General features: G+C 37.7%; 1 protein-coding gene across 3 annotated transcripts in view; it reads right to left on the bottom strand.

Moving 5' to 3' along the window:
- The window catches only part of PDE7A (phosphodiesterase 7A), a 116,510-nt gene that overhangs the window by 60,545 nt on the left and 41,262 nt on the right, over positions 1–14,703 (bottom strand). The window contains exon 1 of one of the 3 annotated variants that reach the window (XM_047724597.1): positions 5,548–5,746. The exons of the other annotated variants lie outside the window; for them this stretch is intronic. Within the exon in view, the coding sequence (XP_047580553.1) occupies positions 5,548–5,607 (60 nt within the window). The 5' untranslated portion in view covers positions 5,608–5,746. Of the gene's footprint in view, positions 1–5,547; positions 5,747–14,703 lie in introns of those variants that run through there. 3 annotated transcript variants of the gene reach the window in all.

Genomic DNA, 14,703 nt, shown 5'->3' with positions numbered 1-14,703 from the left:
CACTTCTTCCTTCTGTCTCGGGCACCACCACCTCTAACCAGGCTGCTGACTGCTTCCTGCTGCATCATGTGGCCCCCGGTGCGCTCTTCACATAGAAGCAACAGTGAGCAACTCGGCTACTGCTCAAAAGCCTCCAAAAGGCTTTTCACACACTTGGAATAAGGCCCTACAGCAAACTCTGATTTCCGAAGGCCGCCATGATCTGGCCCCCCCACCCTCTCCTCACCGCCACAAGGCCCCTGCACTGTCACCTTGCTGTCCCTCAGGTGCACCATAGTTTCAACCTTTATATTCGTTGTTCCCCTGTCCAGGATCACAGTACCACTGTTCCCTTCTTAGCTCTCCAGTTCTAGATGAAAGTCATCTCTTCAGAGAGGCATTCCAAGGTTATCGAATCTAATGACACCTGAGAGCCAACCTCTCCCATCGCCTCATCTTCCCGCCCTGCTATGGCACTGGCACTTAGCTGCTATTATCCCGTTTGCTTGTTTGAAAACAGACAGGAACAGGAACTGTGTGCTTTATTCACTGCCATAGCCCTGGCCCCTAAAATAGTAGCTTTTAGTAGATTCTAAATAAATATCAGATAAATGAGCGATTGAGTGGATTTACTGCAAATAGTGAATAGTTTATTAAGTTGATGAATAAACTCATAAATAACAGAATTCACAAAGACAGATTTAAAAATCTAGAAGATGAAACTGACCAAACCTCCTATTAGAAAAGCCTTTCTAACCATTCTATAAAACATGCCTAGAAGTCATGAAAGATGGATCAAAATCAAAACGAGTGCAACAGATATGAATGACAATGGGCGAATTCCCCCCCTATTCTATCTAAAAATGAAAGGAACAAAAAGTGCCTTACAAATCAATTAGAAAATGCTGAACAGCAGTGTAGAAAAACAGGTAGGACATAAACCTACTATTCACGGGGAAAGAAACAATAAGCCCATAAACACAAGACAAGAAACTCAACTTCATTAACAAAAGAAATAAACATTAAGGCAATAAGATATTTTTATATACCAGATTAATGATCTTCTTCCCTCATGAAACTCCGGCATGAGATTTGCAATTCCTCAACACACACCTAGAAATCTCAAGGAAAAATAATCTTTTTTTTTCACTATCACTATAAAGAGATTTGCTTTATTTAATAAAACTCTTATTTGAATGTAGTTTGCAAAGTAACTCCCCAATCATTGTTATAATCTCCTTAATGCTTATTGTGTAAGAGAAAAATGTCAATTACACTCTTACATGATTTCATGTATCCTTACAAAAATGAAAAACAACAGTTCAGGAAATGTAAAAGGAACAGAAGTTTCAAAGAGAAATAAAATTCTAGTTTTCAACACTGGTTGTCTTCAGGGAGCCTGAGGGACACAGAGGTAGAAGGAGGACTTTTCCGTGCTTATCCATTGGATTTTGTAGTATGTGTAGTTATCTACTCTCAAAATAAACCAAATTAAAATTAAAAAGTAAAATAAGAACCTACTACAAAGAAATATAAAGAAAAGCACAATTTATGTCAAATCCCAAGGCACTATATCATACAGAATATATTTCCGGCAGCATCATGCTTAAAGTGTCTTCTACCAATAGAATATCTCTCATAAGGAAGCCTACTGCAGTGTAAACTAAAACAGTTTCAGGGTAAACTATTTATTTTGGAGCAAACAGCCACTGTAATCACTTGGTATTAAAAGGCACCTCTTGGGGCGCCTGGGTGGCTCAGTGGGTTGAGGCCTCTGCCTTCGGCTCGGGTCATGGTCTCGGGGTCCTGGGATCGAGCCCCGCATCGGGCTCTCTGCTCGGCGGGGAGCCTGCTTCCCCCTCTCTCTCTGCCTGCCTCTCTGCCTGCTTGTGGTCTCTGTCTGTCAAATAAATAAATTAAAAAAAAAAAATCTGTCATAAAAGGCACCTCTTGGACCTGCTGTTTGATCCCCTCTAAGATATTTAGCTTATTAGATGACAGGCCTCCCCTTAATACTACTATATTAGAGGAAAACCTAAGAGCCTAGAGAGCATGTATGTGCAAATAAATATTTCTCTTAGCCGATATATGAATGAAGCTAAGATATCACTATGTAATAGCTTGTCATGGTCAATACCTATCTACCTGCTATCCAGTAACAACTTGGATAAATAGGTTGTGAAAACGAATTGTGACTTGCCATCTCTAACGGCCCTCTTTAAGAGAGTGATTGACATTATTTTTTTAATGTAGGATGACTATTTACTAAAACAGTCACTAATTAGGAATGTAAAAATCTCATTTATCACTTCACATATTAAGGACTGAGAAAGACTAATATCAGCTTTCTGTTAAACAAAATAGTGTAAGCCAAAAACTTATTAGTGAACATAATCTACATTATAACTATGACATACTAAAAATATTTTAAGGTAATCCTTTCAGACTTTTTTATAGAAGCACTAATTTAGATATAAAAATTATAGGGTCTATATTAATCATAATAAAAACCTGGCAAAAGACTAGAATTTAATTTTAAATAGATTAACAAATTACTTAGTGAAGCACAACTTTTTCAAGTTATTTTGTTCATTACTAATTTAAGTTAAGTCTGGTCAAAAGCTATATTAAACAAGACATAAGTCTTATAAAATAAATCCAAATAAGACAATTTTTTTAAAGGATAGACTTTAAAATAGATTTGAACCCACCAGCATTACATCCCGAATGATACTTCATTCATTCATCTCACCGACCAAGATTAAAATGAATATTAAATTCTTTTACTAAACAATCAAGGTAGAATAAAGTAACTCAATTTGGAAAAATACACTATAAATTATGAATTGTAAAAATCTGATTTAAATGTTAGAATTAGTTACTTTATACAAAGGTCATATGTGCTTTATACACCAACACTGCAACACAGACCTAACATACAACATTTCAAAGCCATATACCGGTAAAATCCCATTTTTAGTAAACTAGTAAAACAAATTTAATATCAATCCTGTGTTGCAGTCAGTCACAAAACACTCTGTAATATTATCGACATTCCCACCTCACCTCACCAGTGAATGAAAATAACTGAGACGCTTCTACTCGTGACTCTTCTAATTTAGCCATCCTGGGAACAGCTTGTAAAGCAAACTGGTATAGGTCAAAACATGGGCGAGGCTGAGCTAATCAGAAACTGACTGCAGCAGCATAAACAAGTTCAACTGTAAGGTTCCAAGGATCCACCACCACGCTAATAGACTTCTGAGTGCCCTGGTAAGACACTCACTAACCGTCAATCAGGATGAATCACTCTTCCACAAAAGATCTCACTTACAAAGTGAATGACAGAAGGTGTAAATGGTGTTCTGATATTAGTTAATAATGACGCTTTTAAAGATTAGTTAATAATGACGCTTTTGTCTTTTAAAGACAAACATTTTAAAAAACTGAGCAAATATATTTTAAGTGCCTCTGTTTTTATCTTGTTCAAGTTTTCCACTAAAATGATCTACTGTGCAAAGGCATGTTTATTTCCCTTACATGGGAAAAGTAGTAATATTATTAACTAACACTTGCTGAACTCCTACTTTGTGTCAGAAAATGTTACAGGTGCTTTCATATAAAATCTCACTTAACCATACAAGACCTTTATAAGATAGGTTTTGTTGGCCCCATCTGGTGGATAAGTAAACTGATGATCAAAGGGCTTAACCACAGTAGCACTAAATAAATTTTTTGGTAACATTACCAAACAAGAGTAACAGATCATGAAAGATGGAAGTGCAGCCATAGTTTTAAAAGCAGTTTTCACTGATGCAGTTAAATGAGCTTTTTCAAAATATACTCATCTTACACATGCTAGAAAAACATGCTGATGTTTGTCTATTAAAACACTGCATTAATCCACTCAATAGTATCCATTCATTCTTCCTGTCTAAGCAAACAACATGTTTTTCAAAAATATCACAAACTTAAAACTTAAAATATCAACATTCTTTTTGTTTAAAAGCTTAATTTGGGGGGGGCACTGGGTGGCTCAGTCAGTTAAGCATCCAACTCTTGATTTTGGCTCAGGTCCTGGTCTCGGGGCTTTGAAAAGAAGCCCCCTGTCAGGCTCTGCATTGGGCATGGAGCCTACTTAAGACTGAATCTTTCCCTTTGCCCTACCCACCACCGTGTCCTCCCTGCATCCTGCTCTTGCTCTCTCACTTTCTGTCATTAAAAAAAAAAAAAAAATTTTTTTTTTGCTCGTTAGAAAAAAAGTAAAAACTCTGAAAACATTCACAACTCAATAAATTATTAATATTAACTTGACCTTCATTCAATAACCTGGTGAGCTAATCCTTTAAAAACAATGAGTAAATAGCTGTCAATGCAACAAAATTAATTCTTAACTTACAAAACACAAGGATTTTAAAAATTTGAGCACACTGTTTTTCCTTAAGAGATTTCTTCAATCATATTCACTAAGAAATCAAGACTACTTCAATAAAGGACCATTATGTTTAAAACATTATGTGAAAAATTATGTACCAATGATTAAAACTTTGCTTGAAAAAGAAACTTAATCTTATTGAACCTTTACATTACTTAGCAAATACTGAGGGCCTAATAAATTTTAAGTTAATATTCTTCAATTTCTTAATGCAGGAAGAAAAAAATGCAGGAAGAAAAAAAGCTGCATGATGGACTAAAGATATAATCATTTTTATACAAGTATAGAAAAAATAATTTCACATAGTATCGTCTTAAATATTTCCTACATTAGTTTCAGACTTTTGTCCAGATGGCAAATGGCTAGCTTTCTAGCTAGCATGATACTCAGAATTAAAGTTCAAAAACAACAGATACGGGCGCCTGGGTGGCTCAGTGGGTTAAGCCGCTGCCTTCGGCTCAGGTCATGATCTCAGGGTCCTGGGATCGAGTCCCGCATCGGGCTCTCTGCTCAGCAGGGAGCCTGCTTCCTCCTCTCTCTCTCTGCTTGCCTCTCTGTCTACTTGTGATCTCTGTCTGTCAAATAAATAAATAAAATCTTAAAAAAAAAAAAAACAGATACATAATAATCTTACACTTTTTTCCAACATATTAGAAGTAAGGTATACATTTTAGTAGCAGCAAGACTTTAACAGAGAACATGATAGAGGGGAGTAGTTTTTAAAAAGTTCATAACTGCTTAGAAATTCACAACTACACGCTTAACATATTAGTAAATTCTTTACTTCCAAAGAGAATATTTAAAATATGTACACCAAAAGTATAAATTAATAATTAATCTTAGAAGCTGTATTTCTTTAATCATAAACTTCTTTAAGAGAATGATACTGAGGGAAGCTACTCGATATCAAGGAATGATACCCTAAAAAAGCCCTTGAAAGGAGTAATAAGGTGGGAAAAGAAATAAAAAGTCCACAATTACAATTAACCTTTTCAGCTGACAGTAAAACTCATAGCTCTTTTAATCAGAGAAGTAAAAGCCGAAGCAAAAGAAGAAACTCCTAGCAATTCTATTCCAACCAAATACATAAACTAATGATTAATGTCACAATCCTAAAAATAAAGATGGCCTACCTTAGAGGCGATCCACTTGAGAACAACCACAGCCAGACACCAGATCAATGTAATTCCCATTGGATCAATCAAAAGCCCACTGCATAATCTCCCTCCTCTTCCAGCAGGCAATAAGCAAGGAAGACTTGTTACAAGTTTGATAATAACCAGCTGTCCCGAGGCAGAACAGAGGGGACACTGACTGCCTTGAACCTCAAGCAGCTGCCTTCAAACAACGATCACCTGACTCCTCTGAGAATGCGCTGCCAGCCAGCCTTCCCTCAGCGAGTGCTTAATGCCACAACCCCAGGGTTGGGGTGGAACAGCTTGAGCAATGTTGGAAGAGGAAAGGAAAGAAAACCTTAGTGAGGGCTGACCTAACAGTCTCACAAGATATACACAAGAGAGGTCTCAGGCTAGCCCCAAACACTTCTATATCTTAATACTAACAGAGTGCTTTGACAGAACTTTCAAAAAATGTTTAGCAAAACACAAAATATCCTCATTTCTTTCACACACACAAGCTTCACAGGTACGATGTTCCAGCACTTAAAAATATTAATGCATTTTATTCTATCTTTTCAAATTTTAACACTGAATTTGTTCAACTTTTTATTTCTTTTAAGGCTAGGATTACTTTATGAATGTTAGAGTCATTTATAAATGCTGTCTGCCCTATTTAACACTGTAATTCATTCATTTTAGATTTACTGGCAAAGGCCAATCTCACATGCATTTTCAATTAAAAGTATATTATTTCTAAGTCTTCACTGCCATCTCGCTTACATTACCATATTTGGGGTACATGTCACCTTCTCTTGGATGGTGAGTGAACTCTCTCGCAGCTGGGTGGGCCTATACTCCTCCACCCTCATGACCTCACAGCAGCTAGCAGGCTGCAAGTAGTACTGCTGAGAAAGTCTGTCATGAAACTCCCATTCAAGTATTCTGCAAATATTTGCTAACTTTCTACTATGTACCAGGCCCTGTGCTAGATGCCAGGGCCACAATCCTTCAGTAAAAACAGAAATGGCCCCTGCCCTTGGAAGCTTACGGTTTAGTCAGAGTCTACTTTAATCAAAGTCTCAAACGTAAATATAAAATTGCAAGTGTAACAAGTATAATGAAGTGGGGAGAAGAACTGCCAAGACAGTCTGGATCTGACCTAATTCAGAGGAGTGGGACTTCCTCACAGTTCCTGAAACGAAGGGGCAAGCACATAAAGAGGACAGGCAGAATGATCGGGGCAGGCATGACGATGACGCATGACGGCCAAGCGGCTATGAAAACAGAGCAAGGTAAAAAGAGACAGGAAGACCAGGGGAGGCTGTAAAGAAGGGCGAGTCAAGTGGAAGCCATGCGCAAGTGTTTTACCTTCATCCTAACACCTAATCCCAACCTAAAGAACTTTTGCAGGTTCTGGTCAAGGACAGCTGTGTGGTGGGAGCTGGATGGGCAGGGCCACTGCAGAGGTCCAGGAGAGAGGCGAAGAGCCTGAGCTGGGTGCTAGAGATGAAGCGGAGGGGAAGGGAGTGGCTGGCTGAAGAAATACTCAGGACATGACAGGACTGTCACAGACTGTAGTCTGTGACAAGACAGAGGCGTCTGCAAGGCAACAGTCCACAAAGAATGGTTCTAAAGTATTTGAAATAGCCCTAATGGGTCAAATACTAACGTAATGCTATTTTCATGATCCAATCCTCAGTACAAAGAAATTTAAAAGAAAAGTTAATTCGAGACCTGTCAAGAAGAAGCATAAATTAAATTAGCAGATCTAAATCAAAATTTCCTAAATTGAAACCGTTCAGAACACATGGTCATACATTTCTCACTCTACCTTATACATTATGTATGTCTCTTCCTGCTACCGAAGCAACAAGCTGTAATGCAATCCTTGCACAAACGGAGAATTTTTTGTCGGGAAACTAGGTGTGATAGGAGATTGGCAGAGTCTTTCATTATTCTCTGTATTCTAGTAGGACTCCAGCAACAAAACTGAAAGGATGCCCAGGAATAGGATCGAGCTGCAGAATGCGCATTAGCCTGTCTTAGGAGCAATGCTGGTGGCCGTGGGTGAGGGGCTGTGCAGCCCGGGCCAGGGCTAACACAGGCTTGAGGTCGCTATTTGCAGCTCTATCCCTAGCTGCACACTCCGAATTAGCCCATCACCGTGACGCTCAGCCCAGGAGGACTTCTCAGTTTCACACTTCCTTTCCAATCAGCTGCTTAAGGAGTCAAATTTTGAGAAGCAAATACAAGATTGCTGTTTTGGGTACAGTACTTTAATATTTTTATAAAAGTCTTTTTTTTTTTTAAGATTTTATTTATTTGTCAGAGAGAGAGAGAGAAAGAGAGAGAGAGATCACAAGTAGGCAGAGAGGCAGGCAGAGGCAGAGGGAGAAGCAGGTTCCCTGCTGAGCAAGGAGCCCGATGTGGGACTAGATCCCAAGACGCTGGGATCATGACCTGAGCGGAAGGCAGCCGCTTAACCAACTGAGCCACCCAGGCGTCCCTATAAAAGTCTTTTTGACTAAAGGTGAGCTCAAGAATCTGCACTTTCATGTAGTCTAAAAAGGATCGATCAGGGAAAAAAGGGAAGAATCAGAATTGAGACAAAAATTAAGGGGGGAAAAAAGGCTGTAAGAAAGGCAGTCCCAGAAGTTCTGTCACTTAAGTGAATTTCTGTCAAGTTTCTTCCACCACCTCAAACTCTCCTGGTTTAGAGACAGAGCCTGGGTTTCTTTCCCGGCTTTAATGCCAAGAGCTGAGTGACACTGGGCAAGTTATCACTTTGCCGGGCCTTATTTTCCTCACCTTCGCAGGACTTAGATAACATCTGTACAAGTAATACCCTTGCTTATAGTAGGCCTCAATAAATTTTAGCCAAATGAGAATTAAACACTTAAGAATGATACTGAACAAATCACTCCAGCTTCAACCTAACAACAGACTGAACTGAAACACAATGGTCCATGAAGGAACCTGCACGTGCTTGCCTAGGCCCTCAGAAACATTTTTCTGAGTCCTAGGAGAGTGAGGGTCTTAGCTTTCATTTTTTCACACTAGGCACAGGTTGGCTCCCTAAAGTGGTTTCACCAACATCTTCGTAAATTTGTACTCTGTGTCTGACAGTGAAATACAGAGATAATCAAGACACGATCCTCCCAGGTTAGAAAATTCTCTGTTTGCATAGAAACAGCTATTGAATTATGCCTAAAAACCCATAGATCATTGCTAATGATGCTATACACATCACTCAATCTTACAAAAATCTCAGGCAATGCAATTTTCTTAACACAGTACACTTACCTTTCTTAATGGGATGGATCTAATAGCTTTAAATGTTTTCCTTATTTTAAGATATGAAATATTTACCACTAATTTATGTGTATCGGTTACAAGGACTTCCTTTAATAGTAAAAATATGTCGATAAGATGAAATAAAAGCAAAAGCTGTTATCAAACTAGTGTGAATACTCCTTTGCATTATGTTCACTTCATAGAAAATTCTCCTAAAAATTAACTTTCCCAGATTGAATCATGTAACTTATTATTCCATAGAGAAATAGCTGTGTCTCTCACACTAATAACAAATGTATCCTTTTTTACATTAACTTTTCTCACCTCTCCCCTTATTGAAACCTGGCAGAGTAACAAAAAAAAAATCAAACTATACTAGAAAAATTAGTGCACAGGATACAACTAAGCTGCAAAACCAGAATTCAAAACTTTAAGAAGAAAGCGTAAGACTTTTTACCTTCCTGGGGCTGATAAAACTAGTATCTGAAAAATGAAAGTATTAAAAGAAGACCTCACTATTTTAAAACTGTGATCAATAGAAAGAAAAGACATGACTTTGATCACTGTGTTTTAGAGAAGTAATCCAAGTGCAAATTTTATTCCTGGGGCTCTCTGCCACCCACAGGACACCTGTCAATCTTGGCAATAGCCTTTAGCTATCCATATAGAGACTCAGCATGTCCTTCCCTTGACCAAATTAGGCTAACCTCATCTGCATTGACATCAGTGTCTATAATTTTGGATTCTCATGGACAGAAATAGCCTATCCCAGAGTTCTTTATACAAATGTTGTGTCTGTGGAAAACTATAACCAATTTTATAATAGAAAAACGTGAACACTATAGTTAAAGCCCTCCAATTGCACTTTTATCATTTTGAATTCCAGCCAATTTTAATATCAAGCCATAAAGCAAAGCAGGGTTTTGGGTTCATTTTTTTCATTAAAATCCACCTATCGGGGTTTCTTATTCTTCAAATAGTATGAGTTTCAAGAGATATGGAACTGACAAAAAAATAAACTTTGATAACAACAAATATTTTAAAACTATGGTAACATGGGAATTTTACCTGTCAATCAATACCTTTCTGTCATACTGATTTAGAGCTCTGAATTAAGTTTTTTGTTATATAGTATCACAGTAGCTGATGACAGCAGGCATATGGTTAGTCCCGGTATGAAAGAAAGAGTAAAAACACTTTGATACTTTACAAAGCTTCAAGTCTGTTTAGACTTGTTAAGTCTAACAATAGTCTATTAGATAGTCTTTTATAGACAACTACCTCATGACATTAAAAGAACTTACAGATTTGCTTTGAACAACTGTTCTTAATATATTAAAAATTACAAAAAAATGGAAGTAGTCACAATTTTTAGAAGGAAAAAACAGTAGTGTAGATCTGCAGAATGGGAACTTTAAAAAGGAGCACGCAGGGGCACCTGGGTGGCTCAGTGGGTTAAAGCCTCTGCCTTCGGCTCAGGTCATGATCCCAGGATCCTGGGATCGAGCCCCACATCAGGCTTTCTGCTCAGCAGGGAGCCTGCTTCCACCTCTCTCTCTCTCTGCCTGCCTCTCTGCCTACTTGTGATCGCTGTCTGTCAAATAAATAAATAAAATCTTTAAAAAAAAAAGGAGCATTCAGTGTGCATGCTGTAAGTGTAAGGCTACTAGTATGTTATTAGACCAGGAGAATGTCACAAAGATGGGACACCTTAATTTTAGCAAAGCTGCACACAAAGTCTCTGGTGGCAACCTTAAACAAAACAGAACAATGTGAGTCCCATACTACAGTTAGGCAGACTCCAAGCTGGCTAAACGAACATACCCAGAAATTAAGTGCTTGATACCAAACAAGTGGAAGAATTCTAGAGGTAACTAACAGAACTCTGCATCTGAACTTGTCTTGTTCCACAGTTTATTCACTGGGATGGGGTGCAGATCAGACAAATGCATATCAAATCTGCATATAAAATGCAAAGGATAAACCAGCATGCTTAATTACAAATAACTTAAAAAAAGGTCAGGATATTTAATCTCTAAATTAATGAGACAGTAATTAAAGGCACTGAAAGTCAGCTAAGTATCCAGATCAAGGATGTCCCACTATTCTCAATACAGTACACATTTTAAAGACTCAGTTCAATTCTGAAAACACACTGGAAGATGCATATATACATGGCATTTTAAAATACAAATAAGAATAATATACAGGCTCGCCTGGGTGGCTCAGTGGGTTAAGCCTCTGCCTTCGGCTCAGGTCATGGTCCCAGGGTCCTGGGATCAAGCCCCGCATCGGGATCTCTGCTTAGCGGGGAGCCTGCTTCCCCCTCTCTCCCTGCCTGCTTCTCTGCCTACCTGTGATCTTTATCTGTCAAATAAATAAATAAAATCTTTTAAAAAAAAAAGAATAATATACACAAGGAATAATAGTATTATGAACTGAGATGCTTTAGGCAGAGAAATAAAGAGAGACAGGTGTTAAAGAGCTATGAGATAAAATAATCTAAAGGGGTTTAGTTTTACTCTGCAAAATTATAGAAGGTGAAATAAGACCAACGGGAAGTTTGCAGAAAATAGATCTTGACTCAATATTACTATCTAAGAACTTTCTACAACTGAAGCTATGTAAATTGAAAAGAGGTGCTTTAAACGCCTCTGTCAAGGAGGCTGTGGGACAGGCTGGAACAACCAATCTTCAAGTTCTCTGCCAATCCCAAACTCCCACAGTACTCTAACTGAATCAGAGACAGGAATTCAGGGAGGCTAAGGCACTTGAAATTGTAAGGTAGAGTACCAGAGAAAAAAAGTGTGAAGAAAATGGGCTCCAAAAGGCTGAAAGTGTGTCTCCTTGAGTCTTTGGCTAAATATTAAGTTAGTTATGTATAGTATGAGATTCCATGAGGCCAGAACGACCAGGGTAAGAACTACTACAGGGGAGCTGGGAGACATGAGTCCCACCCAAACGTGCACTGTAAAAAGCACTCACGAAATACCTGGGACATTCCAGAGAGACCCCAGAAATGCCATACCTTAGGAGAAGGGCAAAACTAGCCCATCAATGCAGAAAATTCTATTAAACAATACTGGTCTAGAGCCACACTAACAAAGCTCATAATATGCCAAAAAAGGATCAGGCTGACCAGAAAGTAACTAAATTACCTGCCAGATCAAAATTTAACACTCTTTTAAGAATGACAAAAAAAATTACAAATTAAGAGAATAAACAAGAAAAGGTAACCCGATCCAAGGGGTAAAAACAGTTAATAAAAACAAACCTGGAAATGATCAAGATGATGGAATTAGTAGAAAAGAACTTGTAAAATCCTATTTTAATATATCCAAAGATTTAAAGGAAAACATACACACAATGAAAATAGAAATTAAAACTTTTTTAAAAAATGGATTACTTATAACTGATAAATATGGTATCCAAATTGCAAAATTCACAGTTGAGCTTAAAAGCAGAGTAAACACTGTAGAAAAAGGGATCAGTGGGAATTACAAACATCTTCCAAATTTGATTGAGAACTATTAATCCAGATGTCAAAGTTCAATGAACTTCAAATAAGAAAAACACAAAACCACAAGATACATGATAATAAAGTTGCTGAAAATCAACTGATACCAAAAACACAATAAATGTAATCCAACATATTAAAAGAATTAAAAACATCAATTATTTCAATTGACAAAGAAAAATCATTTAACAAAATTCAATGCCAATTATGATAAACACTCTTACTAAAATAGGAATCAATGAAAACTTCCTCACCCAATAAAGAATATCTATGAAAAATCTACAGCCATTCTCACACTTAGCAAGAGAAAACAATGTTTTTGCTCTAACATCATGAACAAGGCAAGGATGTCTGTTTTACTACTTTAACATAGTATTAAAAACCAATGCATTAAGGCAAGAGAAAGAAACATAAGGCATACAAATTGGAAAGTTAGAAGAAAATCTATCTTTATTTGCAGGACAGCTTATTTATGCAGAAAATCCTTAAAACTCTACAAAAAAACTACTATAACTAGTATTTACCAAGGTCACAAGACCAATATACAAAATCAATTGTATTTCCATATATTAATGAAAAATGTTGAGAACATGAAATTTTAAAAAATATTATTTCCAATAGCATCCACAAACATGAACTACTAAGGGAAAAACATAACAGAATGCATGCAACGAAATTTGTACAGTGAAAACTATAAAACATTTTTGAGAGAAATTAAAGAACTAGATAAATGGAGAAATATACTATGTTGTTACGGGAGTGAACTGTGTTCCCACAAGAGATATGCTGAACTCCTAACCCTGGATACCTGTGAATGTGACCTTATTCGGATATAGGTTCTCTGCACATGTAATTAAGATGAGGGCATACTGAGTTAGAGTAAGTTCTGAATCCAGTATAACTGGTGTTCTTATAAGAAGAGAGAAATTTAGGGACGCCTGGGTGGCTCAGTGGGTTAAGCCTCTGCCTTCGGCTCTGGTCATGATCTCAGGGTCCTGGGATTGAGCCCCGCATCGGGCTCTCTGCTCAGCAGGGAGCCTGCTTCCTCCTCTCTCTCTGCCTGCCTCTCTGCCTACTTATGATCTCTGTCAAATAAATAAATAAAATCTTAAAAAAAAAAAAGAAGAGAGAAATTTGGACACAGACATACAACCACACAGAGGAGAAAACCATACAAAGACGGAGACTGGAGTAATGCATCTACAAGACAAGGAATGCCAAGGACTGCCAGCAATATCAGAAGTTAGGTTGGGAAGAGATTCTCCCCTAAAGCCCTAGAGACAGCTTGGTCGTGCCAACACCTTAACCTCAGACTTCTAGCTTCCAGAACTGTGAGATAATCATTTTCAATCATCTTAAACCACACACTTTGTGATACTCTGTGATGGCAGCCCTAGGAAACTAATAGAAAACCTGTGGTGCCCACGGAGAATGACTTTATCTCAGGGATTTGTGAAAGATGCAAATTCAAGGTGCATCAAGGGTTTCATAAAAGTCTTGAAAGAGAAGTGAGCAAAAGAGGGAGCGATTTGGTAGCAATCCTCTATTAATCTAGACCATGGAGTAAAATTACCAAATGAGAGAAGACAAGATGGTTAAAACCAAATCTTAAGGCTCTCAAGCAGGGGAAGCCTGTGAAGGCAAAAGGCCAAAATTTACAAACCTGAGAAGGCAAAAGGCCAAAATTTACAAATGGTAACATTCAGATTAAATGGCAGTCCCCCCATTCGGTTTTTTTTACCCCCCTTTCACACATATATGCAAATAATATTCCCTCTATACCTCAGTAATATTAAAGCCAGTAAGAAACAGCTTTGATAAAGAACAAAAAGTGAGAAGAAAGCTCAACAAAACTCAAATCAAATTCCCTTTTAGGGCTTAAAGTTTCTTACAGACTTAGGCTAGAGAAAGAATCTTGGGTTCAGCTCTCCCTAATCTAGGCTCCTTCATCTTCACAGAAGATGAAAGCAAGGCACAGCAGCTAATATTGAAACTTCTTCCATCCAGTTCTGTAACTGACACTGATTTGAAAGAAGCTGTTGAGATAAATAGTGGCTAACCAAGACAAAAACCCATGTTCCTATTATATTATTGATTAGGTGGAGTGAATGAATCTCTTGTCAAAGTCTCTTAGATCACTTTCATTTCCAATGGTGGACTAGTTCAAAGAAATGCTCCTACCACTGAAAACTGAAAATAGTGGAAAATGCAGAAAATATCTACTGAAATGAGTCCATAAACTGGTAAGAATATAAGGAAAACTCAGGCAAAAACTACTTAAAAGCAGGAATGCACAAAGATAAGCAGAGTACTAAAGCTGGCTTTCATTTCAAGGTCAAAGGAGAGGGTAGAGGGGGTGC

This window comes from Lutra lutra, chromosome 4 (assembly GCF_902655055.1).
Source record: "Lutra lutra chromosome 4, mLutLut1.2, whole genome shotgun sequence".
Taxonomy (NCBI): Eukaryota; Metazoa; Chordata; class Mammalia; order Carnivora; family Mustelidae; genus Lutra; species Lutra lutra.
Note: the sequence above shows the minus strand (reverse complement) of the source record. Positions and strands in the feature narration are given on the sequence as shown.